The sequence below is a fragment of the Aythya marila genome (genome assembly GCF_965140915.1).
Source record: "Aythya marila genome assembly, chromosome: 1".
Classification (NCBI taxonomy): Eukaryota; Metazoa; Chordata; class Aves; order Anseriformes; family Anatidae; genus Aythya; species Aythya marila.
In genome coordinates, this window is record NC_139042.1 from 110641278 (window position 1) to 110665237 (window position 23960).

The 23960-nt window shown below is 40.3% G+C and overlaps 1 protein-coding gene across 4 annotated transcripts in view; it reads left to right on the plus strand.

Moving 5' to 3' along the window:
• The window catches only part of POU2F1 (POU class 2 homeobox 1), a gene marked incomplete at its 5' end in the record, with an annotated part of 105450 nt that overhangs the window by 32785 nt on the left and 48705 nt on the right, over nucleotides 1–23960 (plus strand). The window contains one exon of one of the 4 annotated variants that reach the window (XM_082772294.1): nucleotides 23316–23463. The exons of the other annotated variants lie outside the window; for them this stretch is intronic. Within the exon in view, the coding sequence (XP_082628420.1) occupies nucleotides 23436–23463 (28 nt within the window). Of the gene's footprint in view, nucleotides 1–23315; nucleotides 23464–23960 lie in introns of those variants that run through there. 4 annotated transcript variants of the gene reach the window in all.

Here is a 23960-nt window from a genome sequence, read left to right on the forward strand (position 1 = left end):
CTCTTACTGATCTATTTGATCTCACCATCATTCCACTTTCTGGTGCTGCACATCTGAATGTGGAAATTTTTAAAGACTTTATGCTCAGAACTATTTCTAGCTGATTTTCTCTGTTCTGGGATTGGAATCAAGCCATATATCTCTGTTTTAGATCATTGTCACTGCAGTATCTGAGAGCCTCATGATCTTTCCTCACAATATCCTGTGAGGCAGGAAGGATTTTTAGAGATAATAACTGAGGCACTAAGGGCAAGCCCATAAAGGTATTTAGATATAGCACTTCTCTCGTGTGGAATTACTTTGTTAAAAGTACCATCAGGATAAAATTGGTGCCTAATTATCTCCTGTGGATTTTCTCGTGACTTGTCTGCACGTTAGAAATGGGGAGGTCTGAAACCAGGTCTCCTATGCCCGAAGTTAATATGGTGAGCATTATATTTCTTTCTTCATAGATCAGGATTTTCCACTTCTAGGAATATTAACCCTTCCATTAGAATTTTTTTGCTAAAAGCAGCAACAGGAGTGAAGAAGGCCATGAAACCTATATTCTGATCAGATCTGTTCATTTTTCTGCTTACCGTGACAGAGCAGTCTATACAGAGAAGATAGGACTACTGTCATAATCTTAACTCCTTTAAGTTAGATCCTTTCTTCTGTCTGTGTATCTACCTGTCTAAACCTCATTTTAGTCCCTGGAAAGTCTGTTGCACTGACTTTTGGATGTGTGTGTAGTGATTAAAACTTGGAGAGATCAGTTCTCAACAGAAGGTTTTTGATGTGGAGCACTTCTTAAAGTGTAGTCCTAACCTGTCACCTAGAGAGATGTAAGCTGTCTCCACTTAGCAGTTCTCTGATTTACTTTGAGAGAAGATGCCCCAACCTCAGCTTTCTCCCTTGATTTCTTTTCTGAAATATTTATATGAGGATATACTGTAATGCTGTGTTGAAGTAACTTTGACTATTTGTGGTGAGGTCAGGGGTGTTGTATAGATGGCTTGTGCTTTGGAGTTGCTGCCTGGAATTTGCGGTCTGTAAGAAAGCACTTGGTCTTCCTCATCAGTTTCTGGGCATAGTACCCGCACTGGAAGAGGGTAGTCCAGCAAAACGCATTTTTACATTGAGGCCATGTGGGTACTTCTGGTATCACAGAATGGCTGTGGTTGACAGGGACCTCTGAAGATGACCTAGTCCAACCCCGTGCTGAGCAGGATCACCTAGAGCACGTTGCACAGGATGGCATCCAGGAGGGTTTTGAGTATCTCCAGAGAAGAAGACTCTGCAACCTCTCTGGACATATCTGTACCTGGATAGTTTAATTAACATAATGAATTGTTATTTCAAAGAGATCTACATTTCCTGCTGTGTATTAACATACAATGCAAGAAAGTAGAAAGGAAATGAAGCTGTCGTGCTTGTGGCTGCTTATCGACTGTTGTTTGTAAGCGCTCAGCTCTCCAAGGGAGGCATGGGCACGGCCCAACAGTTCCTTTCCCCAGAAGATGTAATTTTCTCAGCTGAGAGAACACAGGTTTCCTAAACAGAGAACCACTGCTGACAACCCACTTTCAAAATAAAAATTACAGTTAGTGAGTAAAAACCCCTGTCTTCTGGCTCACCGGTGTGCACTGAACACTTGTGTGATCCGAGGTACTGAGAAGTAGTGCTCGTGGTTGTGCTCACCATTAGGAGCAATGCGTGCAGCCCTTCCAAGAGGCCATTCTGCTTTTTCCTTTGCATGTCTGGTAGCCACAGTGCTGCTTTGCTTTGTCTCAGCTCAGAAAATTGCTGCTGCTGTCGGCTGCATGGGTTTGTTCTGCGAACGCAGGCTGGAAGTCTCAGGAGGAGAGCAAGGCTCGCAGTTCTAATCTCTCCTTGTGTTGCCTCTGGTCAGGCAGTGGATTGTTTTTCTGGTTTTGTTCCTCCGGGTGGCATCTGTCTTCAGGAAAAATTTCCTTACAGCAAAGCGTAGACTGATGCTGAACTGTGGGTGTCTCAGTATTGCTGTTTCTGACTGCTAGGCTGAATTAATTATGTGAGCAGTTATAATGTAGGTGCTTGAGATGTTTGTGGCTGTGCGAAATGGAAGGGCTGCTCTTAAATTAACTTTTTCCCTTCCTCTGCAGTCATTTATTTTTTGTTTCCTTGTTTTTACTTTTTTAACTTTTTTTTTTCTTCTGAATAATAACATTTTATATTTCAAATGTATAAAATTGTTTCTGTGTCACTTGGGATACCTCTTGTATCTGCTAATGCCTTTTGTGATCTTTTTGTCAATATTAGAAGTGTTTCATGTGCCTACACAGCACTTCACTTCAGTCTTCAAAGCTTTACCTCACTGTGACTTTCTAGTTGGATATTTTTGTTATAAACTAATCAACTGTTTCTTTCTTGTTCAGAATGATACATTTTAACTCTGTAAGTGTTTTGGTATTTCTGGAAGGTTTGTCTTAAGTTCCTGTTTTAAAGGACTGAGAAACACTTATTTAAAAGATTAGGTTGAAACTCCTTGATGCACAAAATTAAAAATGTGAACAATATAGCCATACACAGCCAGATGTTGCAAGATCAGCACAAACCTGACAAAGCCTAGAAGGGATTCTGCTCTCACTAGGTAAAGACTTGAACAAATACATGCGACTCGCAGTGCTCCCAAAGGCCAAAAGAAATGAATTCTCTCAAATCAGAGTGTGATTTCTCTGGAAAAGTTTGCTCCACTGAGAACACCTTCTCAGCATCTCCAGGGACTTAAAACCATAAAGGTCTTTGGTTTAAAGCAAGCTGGAGTTTGCACAGGGCACGGGTGGAGAAAAAATTAATCCAATGAAGACTGCAGAGCCATGGGTATTTTGTTTCTTGGAGAAAACGTGCATATCTGGTTGTGTTCTGTGCTAGCAGAGGTATCTTTTTTATTGTTTAATTTTAAGAAATCAAGGTTTTCTGGGCTGGAATAGTGACGTATGCCATTTATACCTGTAAAACTTATGTTATTCATAGTAAAAAAGACCCAACTCATGCAACTTCAAAAAATCTTCCAATATAACAAGTATTTATTATACCGTGTTTATATTGCTTTGCCTGAAGTAAGCTGCTCAGCAATTTTACTAGGCAGTGGCAGAGCAAAATTAACAGGTCTTCAGGTAGTCAGAACCTATGTAGGTATTAAGCAAGAAACTTAAAATGTTCCCTTTTTGCTCATAGGGAAATGAGGATTAGTGGCACAGATTAAAAGTATGCTGTGTACAAATGGGCTAAATGCTATTAAAATAACAGAAATGCTACTTAGTGTTCACTGGTGTGTAAAACATTGCATAATGTATATATACGATATGAAATGTCATGTAGCCTGTCGTCCTCATAGGTGGTAACAACAGTATTTTTTCAGGTGGAGAAAGTTGAACAGAGCCAAACCGTTGTGAGGCAGATACTTACAGCATTACTGGGACAGCTTTACCCCCTCTGCTCCTGCTACGTTTGTTTATGCAAGCTGTACTGGAGTCCAGGCTTTTTGGAAACGTGTGTGTTGAAGTTGCAGACATTGTTTCTTCAAATGTGTTTTGAGCTTGTTTGATGTGCTTAGAAGTTCAAAGTGGCTGCGCTGCTTTAAAATTAAAATGTTTTTTTTCTTGTGTTTCAGCATGTGCTATTTAAAAAGGTGTGTTGCTCCAAGTAACAGATGGCAGCTCTCTTATTCTCTGAGAGAATTTCCTGAGGAGGAACCTGGAAAAACACTGCTTGTGGAACTTTCCTCCTTCATGGGGAAAGGTGGAGAAGTAGTGAGGAATGGAAGTGAGAACTTGAAAATAGTTATCTTCCTGTCTATTTAAACTACTTTTCAGGTCACCAGAGCTGTGAAGTCAACTGCTGTGCCCAGTGGATTTTGATTAAATATAGGTATAGCATTTCCCTTTGTGCAAAGTTGGATCTCTGAGGCTTGTCCTCCTAGAGCACGTAATGTTTCAGTCCTGATTTCAAACATTTGCATTCTTTGCATCTACTTTGAGACCTAGACATCTTTTCTTGCACCTTAACATGGGTTTACAGTGCATTTATGATGCAAACAAGGTAGATATAAGAGTGGCTTGTCCCACAAATTGAGGGTGAGTGGTTATGGAATACGCAGTGTGTTTATAGAGTGGGAGAGAACAAAATGAGATTTAAGATCAGAGTGATTATGCCTTTACGTAGCTTCCAGGTGGCGAGGAAAAATGATGTATTGACAAGAGATTTTTTTATGTGGGAGTATATTTTTGTTAACCTGTTTACAAGCTCTAATTTAAATATGATACTGAAAGCTTGTGTAAGCTTTATTAAACCTCACTTTGACAGGATTTATTTTTTTTTTTGCAGAGTATCTTTAAGCCTGGCTTCCAAAGAAAGCTGGGATCAGCAGTCAACACGATCAAATCTTTTCTCTTACACCTTTTTCTATCACTTGTCCACTTGCTTACATATGACAGGGGCGTGGATGTCTCAAGGAGGCAACTGGTTTCTAAAGCACTTTGTAGTAGGTGGTCAGACAGAAGAAATTCTGCTAATGCTCCAAAGAAGGAAAAGAATTCAGTACTAATGGAGGTCTCATCAATTATCAGAACATTAATGCAGAGAAGTCGTCTTTTATAAACACGCTTATTGCAGGAAAAGCTCATGAAATCAGAACCTCATCCTTAATCTATAGTGAGTATTTATAGAACGTGCCCTTCGGGTAGACAACTCTTCTGTATGGTGAACTGTACAGTTACTTTCAACCTGGATCAATTCTTTAATCCTGCTCCTGGGAGGCAATACAAGCAATCACACGGGCACAACCGAGGGAGTAGAGCAGGGGTGGAAGCAAATGCAAGGGCATGGAATGTGTTGCAGGAGACACAGTTGCCAAAAGAAACGCTTGCCAAAAAGATTGCTTCTCTGCCACATGGGTTCTTGTTCTGGGGTGATGCGGATTTAAACTTTTCTGGAAATGAGGACACGTAGAACAGCTTTTTTGTAGGTGGAGTCCCTGATGTACCAAAAGGGACAAGCTCTTACTTTAGTCATAATCTGGTTGGAGAGAAAACTGCAAGAGGCAAGTACTTTAGAAAAGAACCTTTGCTAGTTTGATTGCCCGCTGAATTACATTGATACTGCCTGTGTTTTCTTAACGCTTCTGTCTTGCATCGTTTTGAGGGGGAAAAGCTTTGTATAACTTGAGCAAAATATGAGAACGATATTTAGCCACCTATATTTTCTTGAAGGCTTTATTTCTGTTAAAGTGCAAATAGACTGAGAGTTTAAGGAAAACCCTGAAGCTGAGCAGTGCTGTGTCAGCTTTTTTAGCTTTCTCCTTTAGAATATTATATGTATCAGATCTTGGTTCAACCCAAGACAAATATTTCTATGGCTTGGGCTCTGTCATCTTGTTCCTCATTACCAGGGTGGGAAGTAGAAACAACACAGAAGAAGGAGGAGTTTCAGGATGTCTTTTCACTCTCCATCAGTAGAAAGAGTTGACAGAACTCAACCTTGTGTGTTTTTTTCTTTTGCAGTCAGAGCAGTATATCAACTGATCTTGAGCATGCTTATCTTTCAGCTGTTGATCAATACCATCTAACTAGTAATTCTAAGAGATGAACACTGCTTCAACTGTCCTGAGTCAGTGTTGATAAAATGTCTTGATGTGGCTGTGGCTTTCTCTTGGCTCTGTTCGATGTATTAGTTTTTGCATGTTGCCTTGTAGGTGAAGAAAGCTCAGAACATAAGAGTGCAAGTGTGTTTTGCAGTGTGAGACTTGAGGTGATCACAGTCCAGTGCTTTTGCTTGAGAGGAAAGCTAACTTTACAATGTACTGCTGTTAGTGTACCAAAGAAGGTAGCAATTGGCTACCAGCAGCACCTGCTCTGAACTATGGATGTGTGATGGTGACTCCTATGTATATCCATTTACAACATCATTCTTTACAGACCTTACAGTATAACCATACGCTGCTGTTTCAGAAGGAGGAGTCTATGTACTGAATTGTGGTTCTACACATAGTTAAGTCAACATACTGTGCCTCCAGTGTGAGGGCAGAGGTAGAGCCACCATGTTGTGACTGGAGGAAGGAAAGAAGAGGAGAACCTTCTGTTCCAGTAGTGGATACTGTTAGATTGAATTCATTATGATATCTAAATGTAATGTGAGGCTGTGATTTAAACAACAACTCAAACCAAACTAGACTTCTGTTCAGTCCCACCCTCAGTAGCATTTGCTCCAATGCACTTGTCTTAACACCGGAGTCATCCAGGTTAGGGGGCTGAGTAGGTAGAAATTGTTTTTCAGGAGGGTTAAGCTTCTGCTGTCCAGTTCTCTGAACTCATGAAACTTGTCATAAAACTTGCTAACTGGGGGGTGTCGGTTGAGTGCTGGTATCACGCTGAACAAGATATGACCAGGGAAAGAGGGGGATGCAACTGCAGCTTTGTCAATTTAGGTTGTTTCTGCTGCCACACCAATAAAATGCTTCAGGTACTTCTGCATTCACATAAATTATGTAGATGAGATAATTGACAGCCATAACTCTATCAAGCGGGAAATATTACATGAGTCAGAATAAGGCGGTGTTTCTTCAGTCCTCAGGAAGAGTGAGCTACAGTGGGAATAATCAGGAGTTGGTGAAAAATATGAATCAACAAAAGAGATAAAGGAGGCTCTAATGGATAGAAGGTACTTGACTGGGGCTTCTGGGAGTCAATATGAGATGTTGTGCTTGGTGTGTTCCTGGCAATCACGTTCCCATGGTGATAGGAAAGCACTCAGTTATCTGCCTCTTGTGCCGGACTTGTATTGGACAGATGGAAATCAAAATACAGATCTTATACTTCTTGCATAATTAACATTTGCATCTCACTGCTGTGAGATGTAACTGAGGCCAAAAGATTAACAGGATCAGGAAAGAAAGGGGATTATTCATTTACAGTACATTATGTTAGGTTAAATGAAAGCTTTGTAAAGCCTTTGTAAAGAATTGAAAAACCATTATACAACAGGGAACAAATAACATGCTAACTAAAGGGGATTAGGAAGAAACTTCTCTGATAAGTAGGCTATTCCATGGGTGTCCACTGTGAGGTTTCTTGCACCTAGTATTTATCAGGCAAGTTTTAAGGTAGGTGAACCATCTCTCTGCAACAGGTTCTTATGACTGTTTAAACAGATTTTACCTGTTGATTTGAATGTTAATGTGTAGCTGGAAAGACGGCTTAAGGAAGCAAAGTTTAAATTTTGCTATGCACAAGATCTCTTTCCAGACGAGAGAGCCTCTGGAGAAAGTACAGGGTCTGCTGTAATCAAAGTGGAACCAGAAACCTGACAAAGAAATAGCAAGGATGATTACTTGCAGCAGGGGTGTATGATGAAAATTGTAAGTGAGGAGGAGCACATGAAAGGCAAAATCAATGCTGGGGAGGTCGGTGCTGTTAACATTATCACTTAGAGAATTTTAACAGCACAGCTAAAATAGCAGGTGCATGACTTAGAAGTGAACGTACCTCTCATTTCATGTGTGGTTATCTTAAAAGATTACTAAAAATCTCTATTAAAAAACAATAAGGTGAGCTACTCGGCAATAAAATGTGATGTGCGTGTTTCTGTAGTTGGGCAGGACAAAAAAAATTTTAGTAGTCAAACTGATGATTTATTACAAAGGTAGGACAAATCAGTTGTAAGCTGAAGTAATGCTGTAAGGTTCCAACTTGCACCATGAAGTAAAATTTAAAAGAGAAATTGCAAGGGACACTGTTCAAAGGAGCTTTCAGACCGTGGAGCCTGGCTGTTGACTATTGCAGCCAAGCAGTCTGAGATATGCAGAACTCAGTGAAATATGCAAATACTGATGGCTGATATTTTTAATAATGTAAAAATAAGGGAAATCAAGAATAAGTTCAGAGATGCTGGCTCATTTAAGGTGTCCATCTCCTACCTGGTACATACTTAACATCAACAGGACTTGCATGATGGTCAATTGCCCGTACACTGCTATTTAAAGGGATGCTATAGATTAAAAATAACAATAATTCAATGAAAAATAAAATATGGTAAGTTCTTTAAATGGCTCCCTTCCCCTTTTCCCATGGATGAGGTAGAGCAGTCCAGCTAGGTGTTTGGTCTTCAGTTACCTTTCTGGTGGTTTGGGAGATGAAGTCCCAGCTACAGCTTCATCAGTCTGCTACCTGCTGCCCTGTGGAAGCAGCAGCCTGTGTTTTCTCTCCAAAGTGGTCATGTCCTGGTTGGCAAATAAGGAGGACAGGCGTGGTTTGGAATACGTTGTCTGATGCGGTCATACAGAATTACAATGTCTGCCTTTCTTGAGCTATCAGAATACAAGTGCATAAAGAATTGTTTAGAATAATACCCTAATCTGCTTTTCCTGCTTGTATTGAGTAAGCTGATAAAGCTCAAGCAATGCAAGTAAATGCCTCTGTTGCAGAATTTACATATAACCCTCAGTTGGGTGTCACTGATAAAGGATGAATATTTCTGCAGATAGGATTTCATGAGGCAAAGTGAACCACCGCAGCAGCTTGCTGTTGAAAGGAGCAGCGCTTCTCCCCCTGCCTCCAAACACCAGAACAACCCAACCCACCAACCAAAACCAAGTTGGAGGACAAAAAAAAAAAAAAAAAGATATAGGCTTCTTTAGGCTTCTTATTTCCCCCCCCCACTGGTGGTAGTGAGCTGTTAGGTTGACTGACCAGCCTGTGGAGCTGCGGTCTGCAGGCACTTGCTGAAACGTGCGAGGGTGAGCCTGCATTATACCTCAGATAGCTGGCAATTTGCAGACTTCCAAACCTGTTTTCTGAAGAGATTTTTCCCCCCTCTCCCCATTAAACTTGCTGATTGGAGCTGGCATGACTGAAAACTACCGTGTTTGCTGATAAGGAAAAGGTTATACAGGTTCTTAACTCTGTAACATCAGGGTCATGAGTGAGAATGCAGGCTTTGAGCGTTGTTGGATACCTACCTGCTTCTGAGTGGCCTTAAGTGTTTCCTAAAAATGGAGATAAAATGCTGTTCTCAAAGTAAATGAATACAGAAAGAGGGGGGAATGTTTCAGGCTATATCTGAGCTGGATTTCTAAAATCTGCAGCATGAGTCAGTTTGCATTTAGTAATTTACAGTGACTGGAAGGAAATCTCTCTAATTTGTTGATCTTACATTTCAGTAAATCTAAAATTGTCGAGGAAGCTGCAGAGAGGTGGTGGGAAAAACGAGTGGGTCAATAATGTGAAAAATGTGCAGGTTCATTTCAAAGACTAGAAGCCAGTTGCACTTACTTGAGAGACTAGATTATTTTTATTGATCAAAAATTATCTCATGTCAATATATATGATTTTTCTGGGGTAGGAGAGAAGGTCTTGTCAGATGAATTTGCTGTAAGCTTTTTCATTCCTTGTTAAGATTAAAGCTTTGTTTTGTAATTATATTGATAAAATACACTCTTTTATAATACATTTGATTTAGAATGGCTTGCTGTATTGATTAACAAATTAAAGTGATACAAAATCAATAGGAACACGTACTAAAAGGATTAAGGACAGGATAACTGAAAAATCCAATGTAGTTGTTAATGGAGAGTCAGAATCTACTAGCTATGTCTTTTTCTTGGGTAAGTACTCTTCTGTATCTGCCAGTGATCAGGAAGAAATATAGAAATGGTCAAGTTTTTCAGAGGATTCAAATGCCACTGGGTGGAGTTACAGATATCAGATCAGTTACTAAAATGGGATCTAAGATTCACCAGTCTTTCTGGGAAACAAACCAGGTATTTTAATTTAGCCTCAATAGTGCTCGCAAAACGTACAGTGGAAGACATGTAGATTCCACTTCTGGAAAAGCCTGTGCTCTGAAGCATGTGGACTCTAAATATGAATTGAATTGTGATAAATTACAATTTGGGAATGTTTAGACTGGTATACCACCACTTAGGTTGGTAATAGGAGATTTGTAGTACTAGAAAAGTTGCTAGCAAAAGAAAGATGCTTTTGAGAAGAGTTGTGATGTGTTCAGAGTTAAATTCAGTTTGATAAGCTGTTCTAAAATTCAGAATCTTTGATTAACCCAAGTTAGAGCAAGCAACGTGCTCACAATATGTAAGGGGACTTCAGTTTAAGGAAGCCTCATTAACCAGCCGAAGGTGTATGACAAGACCCAGTTGCTGGAAGCTGATTCTGGGTGATTTTAGTCTTGACACGTGCCTTTTATTTATATATTAAAAAAAAAAAAAAAAGGTGTGGGGGGGCCTCAAGTTTGTAGCTGAAGCTAAGAAAATGGAGCTCCATCTCTTGGAGTGTTATACCGAGGGTACGCTATCGTTCGTATAATTCCTATCACCTGGTAGTTGAGGCCTGAGTTAGACAGGAGAGCTTAATGTTTCAAAAATGTTGTGCTTGTCTCCAAGACTTTTCAGAAGTGAAAGCCTTCAGTCCACCCTCTTGCCTTTTCCAGAACTGCATCTACCCCCTCACCTGACTTGTTTATAAGTGCCGATCTGGCTAAGTGACACTGTAATCACACATAGGCAATTTCACTGCAAGTTTATCCTCACCATGCATCAACTTTCACAAATAGAAACTTGCAGCAGAGATAAGAGCTGTAGAGAACAGAATCAATGTGTGCTTAAATATTTTGTGGTTTTGAGATTTCCAAAACCTGCCTCTTCATTGTAGAAAAGATACATCTGAGTCAGATTGTGTATTTGTGTGTGTGCATACCTGTAACTTCATTTGGAGTGTCTTCTCCTTAACACCTGACATTAAATACTTTTGTTATACCAGTATTAACTGGTACTGTATTTTTTTAAAATGCCATTTCTGTTTCCAGTGCAGAATCTATTGAGTTTTCACATTCGCAAATTCCAGACTCTGCCATCTTTAAGCCCATCTCAGTTCTCTCTGTAAAATGTATATGCCTGTTGTTTGCAATACAGACCAAAAGACTTCAGGTTTTAATTCTTTGCCTTTTATTAATCTAAGATGGACTGTTAACAATAATACGGTGTTTGGTTCTAGAAGTGCAAACTGTGCCAGGCCTATATGGGAATAGAAATACAAATCACACCCCTAGTGAATCATGATTTCTTTCAATTGAGTGGGCTTGCAGTCATTTTTAACACTAAATGGCATGTTTCACTTGCTCAGTGGTTGTACCCTGTTAAAGCTTTGTGTGTTTCCCTGGTCATTTTAATGCCACCAGCTCAGCTGTTCCTTTGAAGTGCTGCTGATTAGTCTGAAAAGAAATTTGGAAGGGAATGCAGAAAGGGTAGAGAAGGAAAACTCAAACTACTTAAGCAAATGAGCTTAAGCTTTCAGGTTTGATGGATGAAGGATAGTTCCCACAGGTGAAGTAACAGGTGAAGTTCATAGCTTTACAGTGCTTTATGTATGTTGATGGATGAATGAATAAAATGTGTACCCTGGAAGTTAGCTATACATTAAACTGTTTCTGTTTGCTTATTTCCCTTTTACACATAAATGCCTAATCTTATATAAGATGGCTAGCATAACAGTGCCCCTCATATGTTTACAAGCTGAATGTTCCTGGGTGAGCTTGCCTTTATCTTCTTGAAAAAGAGAGATCTCTTGTAGACAGAGGGTTAAACAAGGTACAAGGACAGGCGTTCTGAGAAGTCAGCACAAACGGAACTGACTGATATTGAGTCTATTTCTATCAACAGCCTACTCTTCAGAAATAAATAAGCATCATGTTGTTATTTTTATATTTAGCCAGATTTTCTAAGGAAAGAGAGGCTTGTGTCATTTCTGTCCAACTGTTTCTTTCAGCTCTCCCTCAAGGAATTGGCCAATTGAAACCAAATTAAAGAAATGGTATTTCAATGATACCAAGCTCCTGTAGCTTTCATGAAAGTGATGAAAAAGTCAGAGAGAGGATCCTAAGTATGGTGTAGGATAAGCACTCTTCCTGCTCCAGGTGCAAGATCTTTCATAGTACGATTTCTCATGGAAATGCCTGTTATATTTTTGTGCTCAAGAGTAGCCAAAAAGCAAATTGAATGCCAGGACTTCACCAGGAAAAGAACAAAGTGCAGAGCAAAATTAGAAAAAAAGTGTTGTGTCATGGACTGTTAATGCTATGTTGTTCTGCATAGCTCTTCTCCCCCTACATGAAAAAAAATGCAGAAAGCAGCATTGGGGATCGTTGCGAGGAGGCCATTCCCACTTTTATGGATGTCTGTGTAGGCTAGAGATTGTCAGCTTTGTGCAAGAATTAGGGGAATGGAGTGATGCTGCAGAAGAAAACATGAAAAAAATAACAGAGGAAGGTCTTCAGCATGTGCTTATGCTATGGGACTTATTGCTGCAGGATGGCTCCTAAAAGTTTACATGGACTCAAAGGAATGTTGAAAAGATTCATGGGGGAGAAAAATCCCACGAGGATTGCTCAGTGTTGATAAACATCCACTGCCCCAACGAGTCTGAATTGTAATCTGTGGGAGAAAGAACGTTGGGGGGGAGGAAGATGTCTTATGTGCCTTCTGTGTTTTTGCACTTTCACCTAAATATCAGCTTTTTGTGACAGACCCAGTAGCAGGGAGATGTCCTGTGCGTGACGATGTTAAAGGCAAAGCACAGAGCACAGTCCTTACCTTTGCTGCTTGTCTGCTCAGCTGACCAGCAGGTAGGTACATTCGTATGGCCAGTCAACTCCCTGCAGCTTCAGGTGCGCCTCTGGCCTTCTGCCCCTGGGTTAGCCCATGGGGACGTGGTGAGAGGCTGGGGGAAGCAACCAGGAGCAGAGGTGTGGGCGTAGGCAGGAGCAGTGAGCTACACGTGCAGGGTGCAGGAAGGAGGGTGATGAGCAGAAGATAGGATACGTGCTTGTAAGCAACAAACTGCGTTCCTTACCTACAAGTCTTCCACTCTCTCTTGTTGTCAGTCACAGGAGAGCTGTGTCTGTAGATGGGGACTTAGCAAGCTGAGACAGAAAGAATATAATTAAAACTGGAAATACCTAAAAAGTACTTAGGAGAGCCATTGTCTTGTGGAGGACCTATAACTTGATCTGCAGGAGTTGTATTTATCTTTTGTCTCTTTCTGCTGCGTTTTCTTGATTACAATTTGCAGGATGACAGGCGTTTTCTGAGTGGTGTAGTGTTTCTTAAACTTCAGTACCTTGCAGCAGAAGAGAAAAGCCATTTCCTTTGCAGACATTGCCTCCTGTTCTGTAAATAGCAGATATTCATTTTGCATGCTGAGCGGCTGCTGAACTTCGGAGCGTATCCATACTTTTATTTTCCTGTATTAATCAAGGCAAAATGGATGTGCTTTTTAGTAGATGTTTCCTTTACAGGATGCCATAATTGGTGTTTTGCTTGCTGAGTGTTTAAACTGTAGCCAAAATGAAGCAGATACAACCTCTTTCTCATGGCCAGCTGTGCAAGTTGCTATGGGAACTCGGTGGGGACTATCTGCAGATTACTGCTCTGGGGACCACACCTGGCTTATTTGCATTCAATTTAAGTTGGGGAAAATTCAAAAGAAGAAAAAAGGAGTGTAGACTAGCCAGTAGGCAGGCAGAAAGGGCTTGTCATTTGGAGACTGACACTTTGGACAGCAAAGCTGCTCTTATTTGTGGTTCTTGCAGACTCATGCAGGGCTCTGAATTTCGTAGCCTTTCATGCGTTTTGTTGTGAGGCTTGTTGGAAATTTAATGGCACAGGGGGCTTCTGGTGTTAATGCCTCTAACTTAGTAAATCTCGGTGAATTTGCAAACTTTTTTAGTATTATTATTTAGCAATTATTCATATGTAATGAATAATTACTTGGTGATGGTGAGGGATTAGGAAGGCAAAATGCAACACAGGTCATTCTTGTAAGCTGGCATGTTAGTTCAGGTCAGTGCGATATTAAAATGTCAGTGTAATATTGTGTTGCTGGAGAGCTTAGCCTGGCTTTTTTTCCTGAACACTGAAATTGCTCTTCTTCCAGCGATGACTGTGACGACTTCCTAAGAAGGCTGCGGAACAATTTTCATTCAAGTCAGCAGCAGTGGTCAGCTAGCAGCTTTCAGGCTGTTTGTAGCTGGATTTCTGTGGATTATGACGTCCTGGCACATAAGTACTTTGCTTCTTTCTTGTTCATTCTTGCTACATCAACTTGCCTGTTGACCAAGACCGGACAAAGTGATTAAAACAGCACTGTATGCTGACGTGCTCTTCGTGCTATTTCCTCCGCTGGTTTCAGTTTTCACCTGCTCTTGTTTTCGTACCACAGAACTGGCAGACTTCCTTGGTACCTTGCTGCAGGAATGCCTTACTGGAGCATGTAAACTCTTTGTAGAACAGTGGCAGTGGAAGCCTTGAGAAATATGGGAGAACCTCAATGCTTAATAATAAATTAATAAAAATCTGAGGGATTATGGGTGGCTGCCTGCCTGTAAATGTTCTGTTCTTAAATCAGGTAACATCAGCATAGATCAGATTGTTCCCATTCTCCCTTGAAGATCCAGGTTTTTAGACTGTAATGATGCTGTCGAATTAGTTAATTAGTATCTTTCAAAATTCTTCAAAGCAGTTTCTTGAATTTGGGGTTTAGCATTCTAAGCAAGGTCTAACTAAAGTCTTGCTGGTGTAATTGCAGATGTTTCTCTGCTTCTTTCTCTGTTAGTTATTTGTCAGCACATCCCATTTTCTCAATTTTTAAACCTTTTAGTTCTAATGTTTTCTGCAACACATCTGAAAAAATTTAGAAAAAAATGTTTAAGTAGTTAAGTCTTACAGTGTACTAATTGAGTTTCTATTTTTGAGTGTGGAAGTGGTGTATGTGGGGAGACCAGAAATCAAAAAGTATCTACTGAAGAGTGGCATTGGAACGGTGCGTGCATGTGTGAGTACACTAACGGGTTGAGTCATCAGCATTACGGCTGAGAGTCAGCATCCCAAAGAGGAAATAGTAGCTGTTGTGAGACGTTGATTTCTTCTGTTTGCCGAAGTTGTAAGTTGTGTGATAGAGCTCAAACCCAAAATATAACATACAAGTGGATTTAAGCTGTAGCCAGTGAAAGTTTTAAGCTAATACTGCTGCTGCTGAAGCAGTCCTGCCTGATTCCTGGTTGTTCGTTTCTGCCTCCGTGCTGCCTTTGCACTTCAATGGGGTAAACATTTTTCCCCATGGATTATAAGAAACTGAGCTGGGTTAGTGTTTTCTCCTTGTGGTTGGATTAGTTTTAACACGGATCAATTCTCTTGTGTAGTTCCCTGCATGGCAGCACAAGCAAGGAGGCAGCAGAGCGGTGGGGATGAAAGGGGCTGCAGCTGCCTCTGCTGACTCAGCACTTGTGTCCCATGGCCCTCTGTAAGTGCCTGCTCACATTTACATGAGATCCTAAATTTGGTGTCCAATTCTTAATTTTTGGTGCTCGTAGGAAGTGTGTTTTATTGAGGAATAAATGAATCTTTTGGGTATCAATTTTTAAATTTTGATGTTGCTTCTTTTGACTTAATTTGTTCAGTTGACTTCTTCTACCATGTAATTTGGGACTAGATCATGAATCTCTTTGGAGAGGATTCTGTATCTGTCAATGAATGATTCCAATCAAAACCAGGTTACAGAAACTGGGACAGTTCAGAAAAGTTTTTCTGCTACAGTTTGCTCTAGAAATAAATATCACATTCCTTTCTTCAGTTGTGTCTATGTGCATGTAAAGAAAACGTGCACATCTTCCCAGCAAATCCTCTGCAAACGTAGCCGCAGGTGGTAGTGCTACTGCATGCCCTGCAGCATTACTGCTAGTGAAACTGTTCTTGTGGTTATTTCCTGGAAAAGCTAATCAATGTCTTATCTGCTTTAGCATAGCTGCTAAAACTGGCAAAACTGTGCTTGTGAGCGTTTCCTGGAAGAGTTGATGTAGATGATGCAGATAATACTCCGTATGTGTAGTTATGGTGAGGTTTTCACTTTCTACTGTTCCTAAATTATAAATTAAAGACCCAGGTGCCCCGTAAATCTTTTTGGTTGATAGTAAATTCCATCTTATGCTACCTCTGACCAGCCAAAACGATAGATGCTCAGTAGGTTTGCGGGTGGATGGAATCAGTGTCTGCAGTGTGAATAGCTCTGTTGCTTCTTTTGGACCTTGCATCTTGCAGGTTTTTGTTAAATTTGTAAGATACAAAGCAGCTTGTCTGCAATTTGGCCTTTTCCTCTTTAAGATCAAATAATTTAAGCTTCAGAAAGTAGCATTCTCATGACATACCTCGTAGTTCCTACTACAGGTGTTAATAGTGTCTGGATTAATGTGTTAAGGGCACTAAGGCAATATCCTGCTTCAGATTTGAGATAGCTATTAAGGAAAAGAGAGCAAAAGCAGCTTCTGCAAAAGATCGTAGTAACGGTGGTGCAACTTCAGTTCATACCATGATCTGTAGATGTTTTGCATGGGCTTTTTTCTATTAATTTGTTTGTCAAACACTCCGAATGCTAACTAGAGCTAAATACCACCTCTGCGGCTGATCTTGATGTATCCGCTTGGCTCCAGCAGCAATCATAATAAACTTAAACTGGTGACTTTGATTTATGTATTTTGAGAGTGAACTGTAGTGTATTTAATGACAGGTAGTGTGGAGGCTCTGGGATTTGAATTGAGCCGAATTGTATGGTTAAGTTATATATTGAATTAGTCTATTCTTTGTAGAGCCCCTATTCATCAAGCTAGACTAGTAATTGCTACTTTATCAAAGCGGAGAACAGAGAAACAGCATGTTTGTATAATGCATTATGTTTTGATTTACAGGTGAGTTTAAAAATAATGTGTTTCACTTCTGAGTGCCTGTCCCTGCTATGTGTGGGCATGGGGAGGCAAATGTAATGCTTTTGGAATGCACATGCAGTGCTATTTCATAAATACAACAGGTCAGAGGACCGCTAAGACAAATATTAGAGTTCAGTAGTTGGACTTAGCATAAGCAGTGTTCATATATTGCCAGACAAATCAATTGTGTTGTGATTTACGTATTCCAGTCTTTTACTCAAATGCTTGTTTTTTTAATGTGTATTGGCATAACATTCGATATTGTAAATTGTTTTGCTATCTTCCTTGTTTGGGATGTAGGGCAGATGCAGGGCAGAATAGTAAGGGTGCCATGACACAGCATGAGCTGTTTATTATATAGTCCATTCAAACACATGCACAGTGGTTTCAGCAGCCACTGCACGTATGGCAGATGCATTCCAATAAATGTCATCCCAGCACGTGGCTAGTAGAAACGACCACTGTGGGATGTGCTCTGGAAGCTGGTGTGAGCCCCAGGGGATATGTGAGCATGGGCTGGCTTTCCTGGCAAGGGAAGGGAAGCCAAGTCACCCTGCTCCTCACACTGCCAGGGTGGGAGTGCTCCAGGTTCTCCAGATCGCACAAGCTACTGCATGCATACCATAAAACCATGCAAGCTTTCAAAAGCATGCAAGGCTGTTTTTTTCCTTAGTTTCAGTACTGCTGTGATGCAGATCTGTGCCCTTGGACTGCTTCCTTTTTTTATTCATTAAATTCTGAAGTTCTACTGATAGTGTTCTTCAGCCCTCCCTTGTGTTTTGTTCATGTAACTTCACATCAGTCTTTGTTTCAGTCTTCCCCTACTTGGTGTCCTGTAGTACTTCTCTGAAAAGCAATGTAGGGTGTGAAAACTTGTAATGAAATAATAAGAAAACTTCACTAGTTAAACAATATGCACCTGCTCCGGGTGTTTTAATATTTGTCAGCGTGAAGTATTTCAAATTGGACAAAACAGCAATTTTAAAGGAAGGCAAGACCTAGATATATGTGAGTAAAAACTCAAACAGGTGTCTCCCTTCAAATATTTACATTTAAAAAATGGTTTGACAGACTTTAAAAATTTCTGCATAACTTTGGAATGCTGCACATGGAAAGTACCATGTGTAAATGTAGTAGAGGAATGAACATCAATTCTAATGTTATGGATCCATACCAAGCGTGGCAGAATCCAAGCATGATTTGCTCTTTTTCATGCTATTTTTAGTTAGTGTTTTCCTGCAACTATTCAAAAGTGCAACTGTGCAACAGCTCTATGGCAAATTCAGCATCCTAGTTAAATAACACAAATTTGTTCTCAAATGTGCGGTAGGGCACACTTCTTTTTTTGAATTAAGTTCCTGGAGCCAGTGCTTATGATGTAGTGCTCAGTATAAAAATAAATAAAACTGTCTGAAGCCGTTATGTGATGGTGATGAAAACCTTGAAAGCATGATATGAGTGAAACATGAGTTCTTAAATCAGAAAACGTGAAGATCTAATGTTTGCTGGTCTTCCAAGTATTCCATGCTTTTGAAGAAAATGTTACGACTTGTGGATTGAAGGTGTGGTTTTGAACACAAAGGGTTGTCTGTACTACAGAATTATTAAACTTGCACTGAATTTATATCCTTTCTTCCTGAAAAGAAAACAATCAAAATGAAACAGAAACTTGTATGTAGATGTTATATGGATCCATTCTTGTAAGCTATGGCTTAAGGGGAGGGCAAAACTGTTGAGATGATGCACTGGGATGACAGTATCAGACATGAGTTTCAAATATAGCTGTTGCAAGCAAACTAAGCTTTAATACTGTGACTTTTGAATTAAGTGTGTTTAATTTCTCTTCTGCCTCCATGACTACTCGCCCTGTTTTTTTTCCCCTCCCCATAAGGTGGTACTGTACTATGAGTCTCTCATGACCACAGTTCTCTTACCATAAAAATGACTTAAACCATTATAGCTACTATCATCTGAGGACAAAAATAAGTGAGATTTTTAAATGCACAAATGAAACCCTTTATATTAATGTGTCAGGTGCTTATGAATGTCTGCTGTCCTGCACTGATAAGATGAATTAGCATTTATGGTTTGCTGTCTCTGTACTTAATAGCCTTCAAAAAAGGTATGTGAGAGAATTATGAAAGACACTTTGCAATGGAAAGTTTGAAAGGATAGTTACGATTTGAGTTAGAGAGAGAAGTCAAATTAGATGTAGACTGAAATTCCAGTTCATAGTAATTGTATAATGACCTGTAATTCTAAAACAGGCCAATTTTATTAGACTTTTCCAGAAAACTGCTCTTTGGCTTTCAGAGCAAACAGCAATTTTCAGATAAAATCAATTTTGTTAGCCAAAGTCAAAGGTGGTGGCTAAAATTAGAGCTTAGTTTGCAGCTCTAACTACGAACAGGCTGCTGTCTGTCTGTCTGTAATTACCCTAAGAGGATTGTGCCAACTTTAATCACAGTTTATTTTTGAAGTACGTGATTTTTTATTTTTTTAATAGCACATTGGAGTTGTTTGAAACTTTTATTGGGTTTCATTTAGTTTGTGGAACAGAGACTTGGAAATGTCTCGAGTTAAAATGTAGTAGCTCTGTGTAATGTCAGACTAGAGGTAGCTGCATCTACTGGTCTTGGTTGGCAGGATGCATAGAAAGCAGCCGTGCTCCAAGTGTATCCAGTGTGTGTTGGAGTGCTAAGTCATGCACCATTGTGAATGCTTTTGTTACCAGTCTTCTTCAGTGGTTCTTCACAGTAAAATATACTAGACACTGATGCAGTAATGAAGGCAGAATGCTAATATGTTGTGATTAATACCATGTTTTGTTCCAAGTACACTGTACAACAGTGTAATAATGTGCTGTTGGTTTATTGGGTAATCTTGCCATGTTCCATCAGAAATCATGTCGGGAAGTTTACAAAGGTCACGCTTGTCACAGAGCTGCCTAGTGGCAGAAATTTCCTAGCTGTCATTGGGAGCATGTAATAAATGACATTTTACTAATATATGGAAGCATGCCTATATCAAAATGGAGGTGCTTTTTCTCCATAAAGGTGTTACAATGAAAGAATGTTGTAATAACTTTGCCTTTTATCCCTTTAATTCTGCATTGTTTCTGTAGTCCCCCTGCCTTCCCTCCTAAAAAAAAAAAAAACAAAACACCAAAAACCAACAAAGCACCTGAAGATAAGGGTTTAAATATCCTTATCTCCTAGTTTATAACAACCTTCCCTATTTATACCATTTTATTTATAATATGTTACATTGGGGAATAATTTTGTGGAATTTACAGTTACAGTGAATTGGGCATAATAAATGGAGGAAGTGGGAGGAGGAATAAAAGATTCAAAAGCAAGTCTAACCAGGAGCTGCATAAGCTGCAGTGGGAAATGAGATATACCTTACTTTTTGGAAAGGGTAAACTATCAAGTATAATCATTAGGACCCTGTAAATGAAGTGACAAATTGGTGGTGACAGTGAAGCAAAAACATTTAAAGTGGGAAGGTATGGAAGGTATTCAAAAAGCAAAGAGAAAAAGGGTAGAAAGTCTTCTGAAACCTTTCTGCAGTATTTGACTGAAGAATATCTGCCTTTGCCATACCTGCCTCCATCAGTGGCTTTAGTTCCTTTACTTTTATGGAAGAATATGAACAGAACAAGGGGCAGGGAGGAATCATCAATATCGCAGTTGTAGAATTGCTTTAACAGTGTGGGAAATGGAGAGGGTTTTACTTCTCCACAGATGATCACAAGGTGTGCACCATTCTCTTTCTGGAGGCACCTTTGGAGGAAAAGGCATGACCTGGAGTGATATTTTGTTTAAATGCAGGTACCACAGGTGTGACTTTTGGTTCAAGGTATTAAGTAACTTTTAACGTGAGAATTCACCACAAAAAGTACTCAACGACATGGCAGAACCTAAACAGAAAGTTGTGTGCTCTGCCATTGGTTTTGAGGCCAGGTGGTCCATGCTGTTCTTCCCCGAGTGCTTTCCTACTTCAGTCTTCAGGCCTCCTTCCGTGGCCTACCAGATAAACTGTTGGAGTAGTGCAGCCTAGATGGAACAACAGCTTTTTTTTTTTTTTTTTGCCAAAAATTCATAATTTACATAAAATGCAGGATAACATTATGAAGAATGAAGTGGTCACTGAAAGTACTGTTTCTTTTGGTCAAGTTTAGTTTGAATAGTCAAAGTATGTGGCTTTGCAATTAGCAGGTCAATGGGAGTTACATTCAAATGTGCATGTTTGCCTGAGGTGGTATGTTAAGGAATATCGGCCGGCACAGTCAGAACGGGAAGAAAACTTGGTTGCCTTTTCCTTGTTAGCTGTCAGCATAAGGTTGGTAGTGTGGCTGTTGTCCAGCACTGGGGTGCTCCAGGGCACTTGCCAGCCCTGCTTGAGGCACATCCTTCCCTGGCCTTGGCTTACTGTTTCACCGTCGTGCTGTTAGCCACGCATCGCGTGTCACTACACACACGCCTGCCTTTAACGGTCGCTTCCTGCACTCGCACACTTCTGATGCTGCACCTGTGTGGGACCAGCTCCTCCTGTTAGAGGAGGGTCCCAGGGACGGCACTGCTGACCTCTTGCTGGCTGCCTGGGCTCAGCCAGTGCTGGAGCTGGCACCGGCTTTGTCCAGTGTCACCATTCGTGTCCTGCCTCCTCTGATGAAGCAGGTGGATTATGTCGCAGCGTGATCCAAAAGCATGTGTGGACGGACGTGGTCTAGTGAAAGTCTGTGAACCGTGATGCGCCTCAGAGGTCTTGATGGGACTCGCAACTCTCTAGAAAACAGTTGGAAACCAGGTATTAGGAAAAGCTATTTGGTACACATGGTTGTTTCCCTGTGGTTAGGAGCACGTTCTCTTCTTGCAATCTTTTTCAAGTGTAGATCACTCATGTTAAATATATAGTGGGGAACGTCTTGTGTTAAGTAGAGATATGAACCTGAACAGAAGAAGAGGTCAAGCGTGGAAATAAATTCCAGTCAGTAGTGGATGACTGAGAAGTCCCTTTTCTCTCGCACTCTCTTGTTTGGAGAGGCGGTGCTTGAATTCACTTCAGAAATGAGGAGAAGAAAAGTACAGCTAGCTTAAAAAAAATAAAATAAATCTTTAAATTCACACTAACATCTGGCCCAACCCTGTAGTCCCCAGCACTGATCATCACACTTCTTTTTCTGATCAGAACATGGAATACTATGTGTTGGGATGTCCACGTTACACTTTGATGTAAATGTTCTTGCTGTTTTGGACACTGGTATTTGAATGGTAATCAAACTATTTGCAGTGGTTCAGTGTAGCATTGTAGTTCTTTGGTACATTTAATTCTGTGGAACACTTCTGGAAAAGAGGATTGACTCCTCCGTAGACCAAAGCCTCTTCCCTATTTCCCAGTTCTTCAGCGTATTATGGACACAGCAGCAAGTGTGCTCTGATTATCGTTGGGTGGTTCAAAGCTGCAAGCCTGGTGTAAAATGTCCCTTTTAAAAATCGTAGCGCTGCAGTAAGCTTTGTTTAGCTATATTGTGTTTGCTTGTGGAAGGGATTAATAATAGCTTTTTTTTTCTTCCTTGGAAGTCATTGGAAAGCAAAAAACTAAATCTATTTTGATTTCACTTGGGATAGATTAGTGGGTGTCAAATGTTACACAATACTTGACACATCCACTGCTGTTAACTTGGCCGTTGCAAAGGGATTACCAGATAATGAATCACCAAGCTCTTTAGCCATTTAAAAAGAATTGTGCTGCTTCCTTGCCCTGGTATTCCTCTTTCCTGCCCAGGACCTTCTTGTGACAGTCCGTGTTGCGATGTGGAAAACGCCACACAGATGTGCAAGCACCAGTTTGACAGCTCTGTGTTCGGCTTCTACCTTGCTAATTGTTTTCATGGGATTATTTGGATTGTGTAGAAAGCTTTTTCCAAATCCCCTTTATTACTGAAGTTATTGTTGCCAGCAGGAATAAGATTAAAGGTGCTTAAGTCTGTAGAGTTGTTTCTAATTTGTACATGTCATTTCAGTGGCATTTTAACAGAACTCTGTCTCTCTTCCCTCCCTGCTCCCCTGTGGTACTGTGCTTGAGTTAGGGCTGAGAAGCCAAGCTATTGGAAGAAATTTCATTTTGTTCCCTAATTATTATGCTGGCACTCAGGAGATAATTTTTCCCTTCATGCACTGCCAATTAATATGCAAATGAGCTGATAAATATTTATACCGTGATTTAAATTATGCAGGGAGCGCTTTCAGTGTACTCTGCAAATGAATTGTTCATGGACTTCAAAGTGCTGGCTGCTGTGCTAACGAGGGGAGATTTGCATAAGGCCCTAATCAGGCGCATACTGATTAAGCTTCATTATGGAAACTGCCAGCTGCAATCTTTGTTTCTATTTTATTACAAAAAGGGGAACTTTTCACGCTTCAGTCGCCTTGACAATGTCAGACACAGCTAGTAGGAGAGACTAAAACTCCACAGAGCAACTGAAGTTTCCCTGTTCAGTTGAAGATTGCTATGGTGTAACTGAAGTTGTATTTCTTCCCCCACCTCCCCACTCCCTTTCTTGTGCCGTTGAGAGCAGTAGTGTAGATTTGATAGAAATTGCCATTCTCCCTTTCCTTGGACTGTCTGAACCTGTAGAGGATACCACAGCAATGCTGGACTGCAGTGACTACGTTCTAGGTGGGTACCAGCTCAGCTCTTTCTTATAAGCGTTTAATATGGAAATAGAGGGTGTGAGGTTGACTATGCATAGAGGCTTAATCACATATGCAGAGACTAGAGAAGGTGCTTGCAAGGCTGAAGCTCACCAGTGAATCGGCAGCAAGTAGCTGCATGATATGTATATACTGTATGTATCTATACCAGGGAAATGTGTTGTTTTTTTCCCACTTTCCCTCAATCCAGGAGAATTCTTTTCCTCTGCACTGAAGAAATTTGCAGTTAAGCTTGTGCTTGGATGATATTAATACAGACCTTTTGCTTTTCAGATTTCAATCTGAGAAGCATTTAGCCTTTAACAGACATTGAGACTTAGGACTTGACTTGCATGTCTGTGTATCTGAAATTTCAGAGCATTAAAATAAGAAAGAGGGGGGTCTCAGTCTCAAAGAATTTACTAGCTGCACTGAGGCATTCCCAACAGAATGTATATTATATCTGTGTGTTTTTAATGTAAT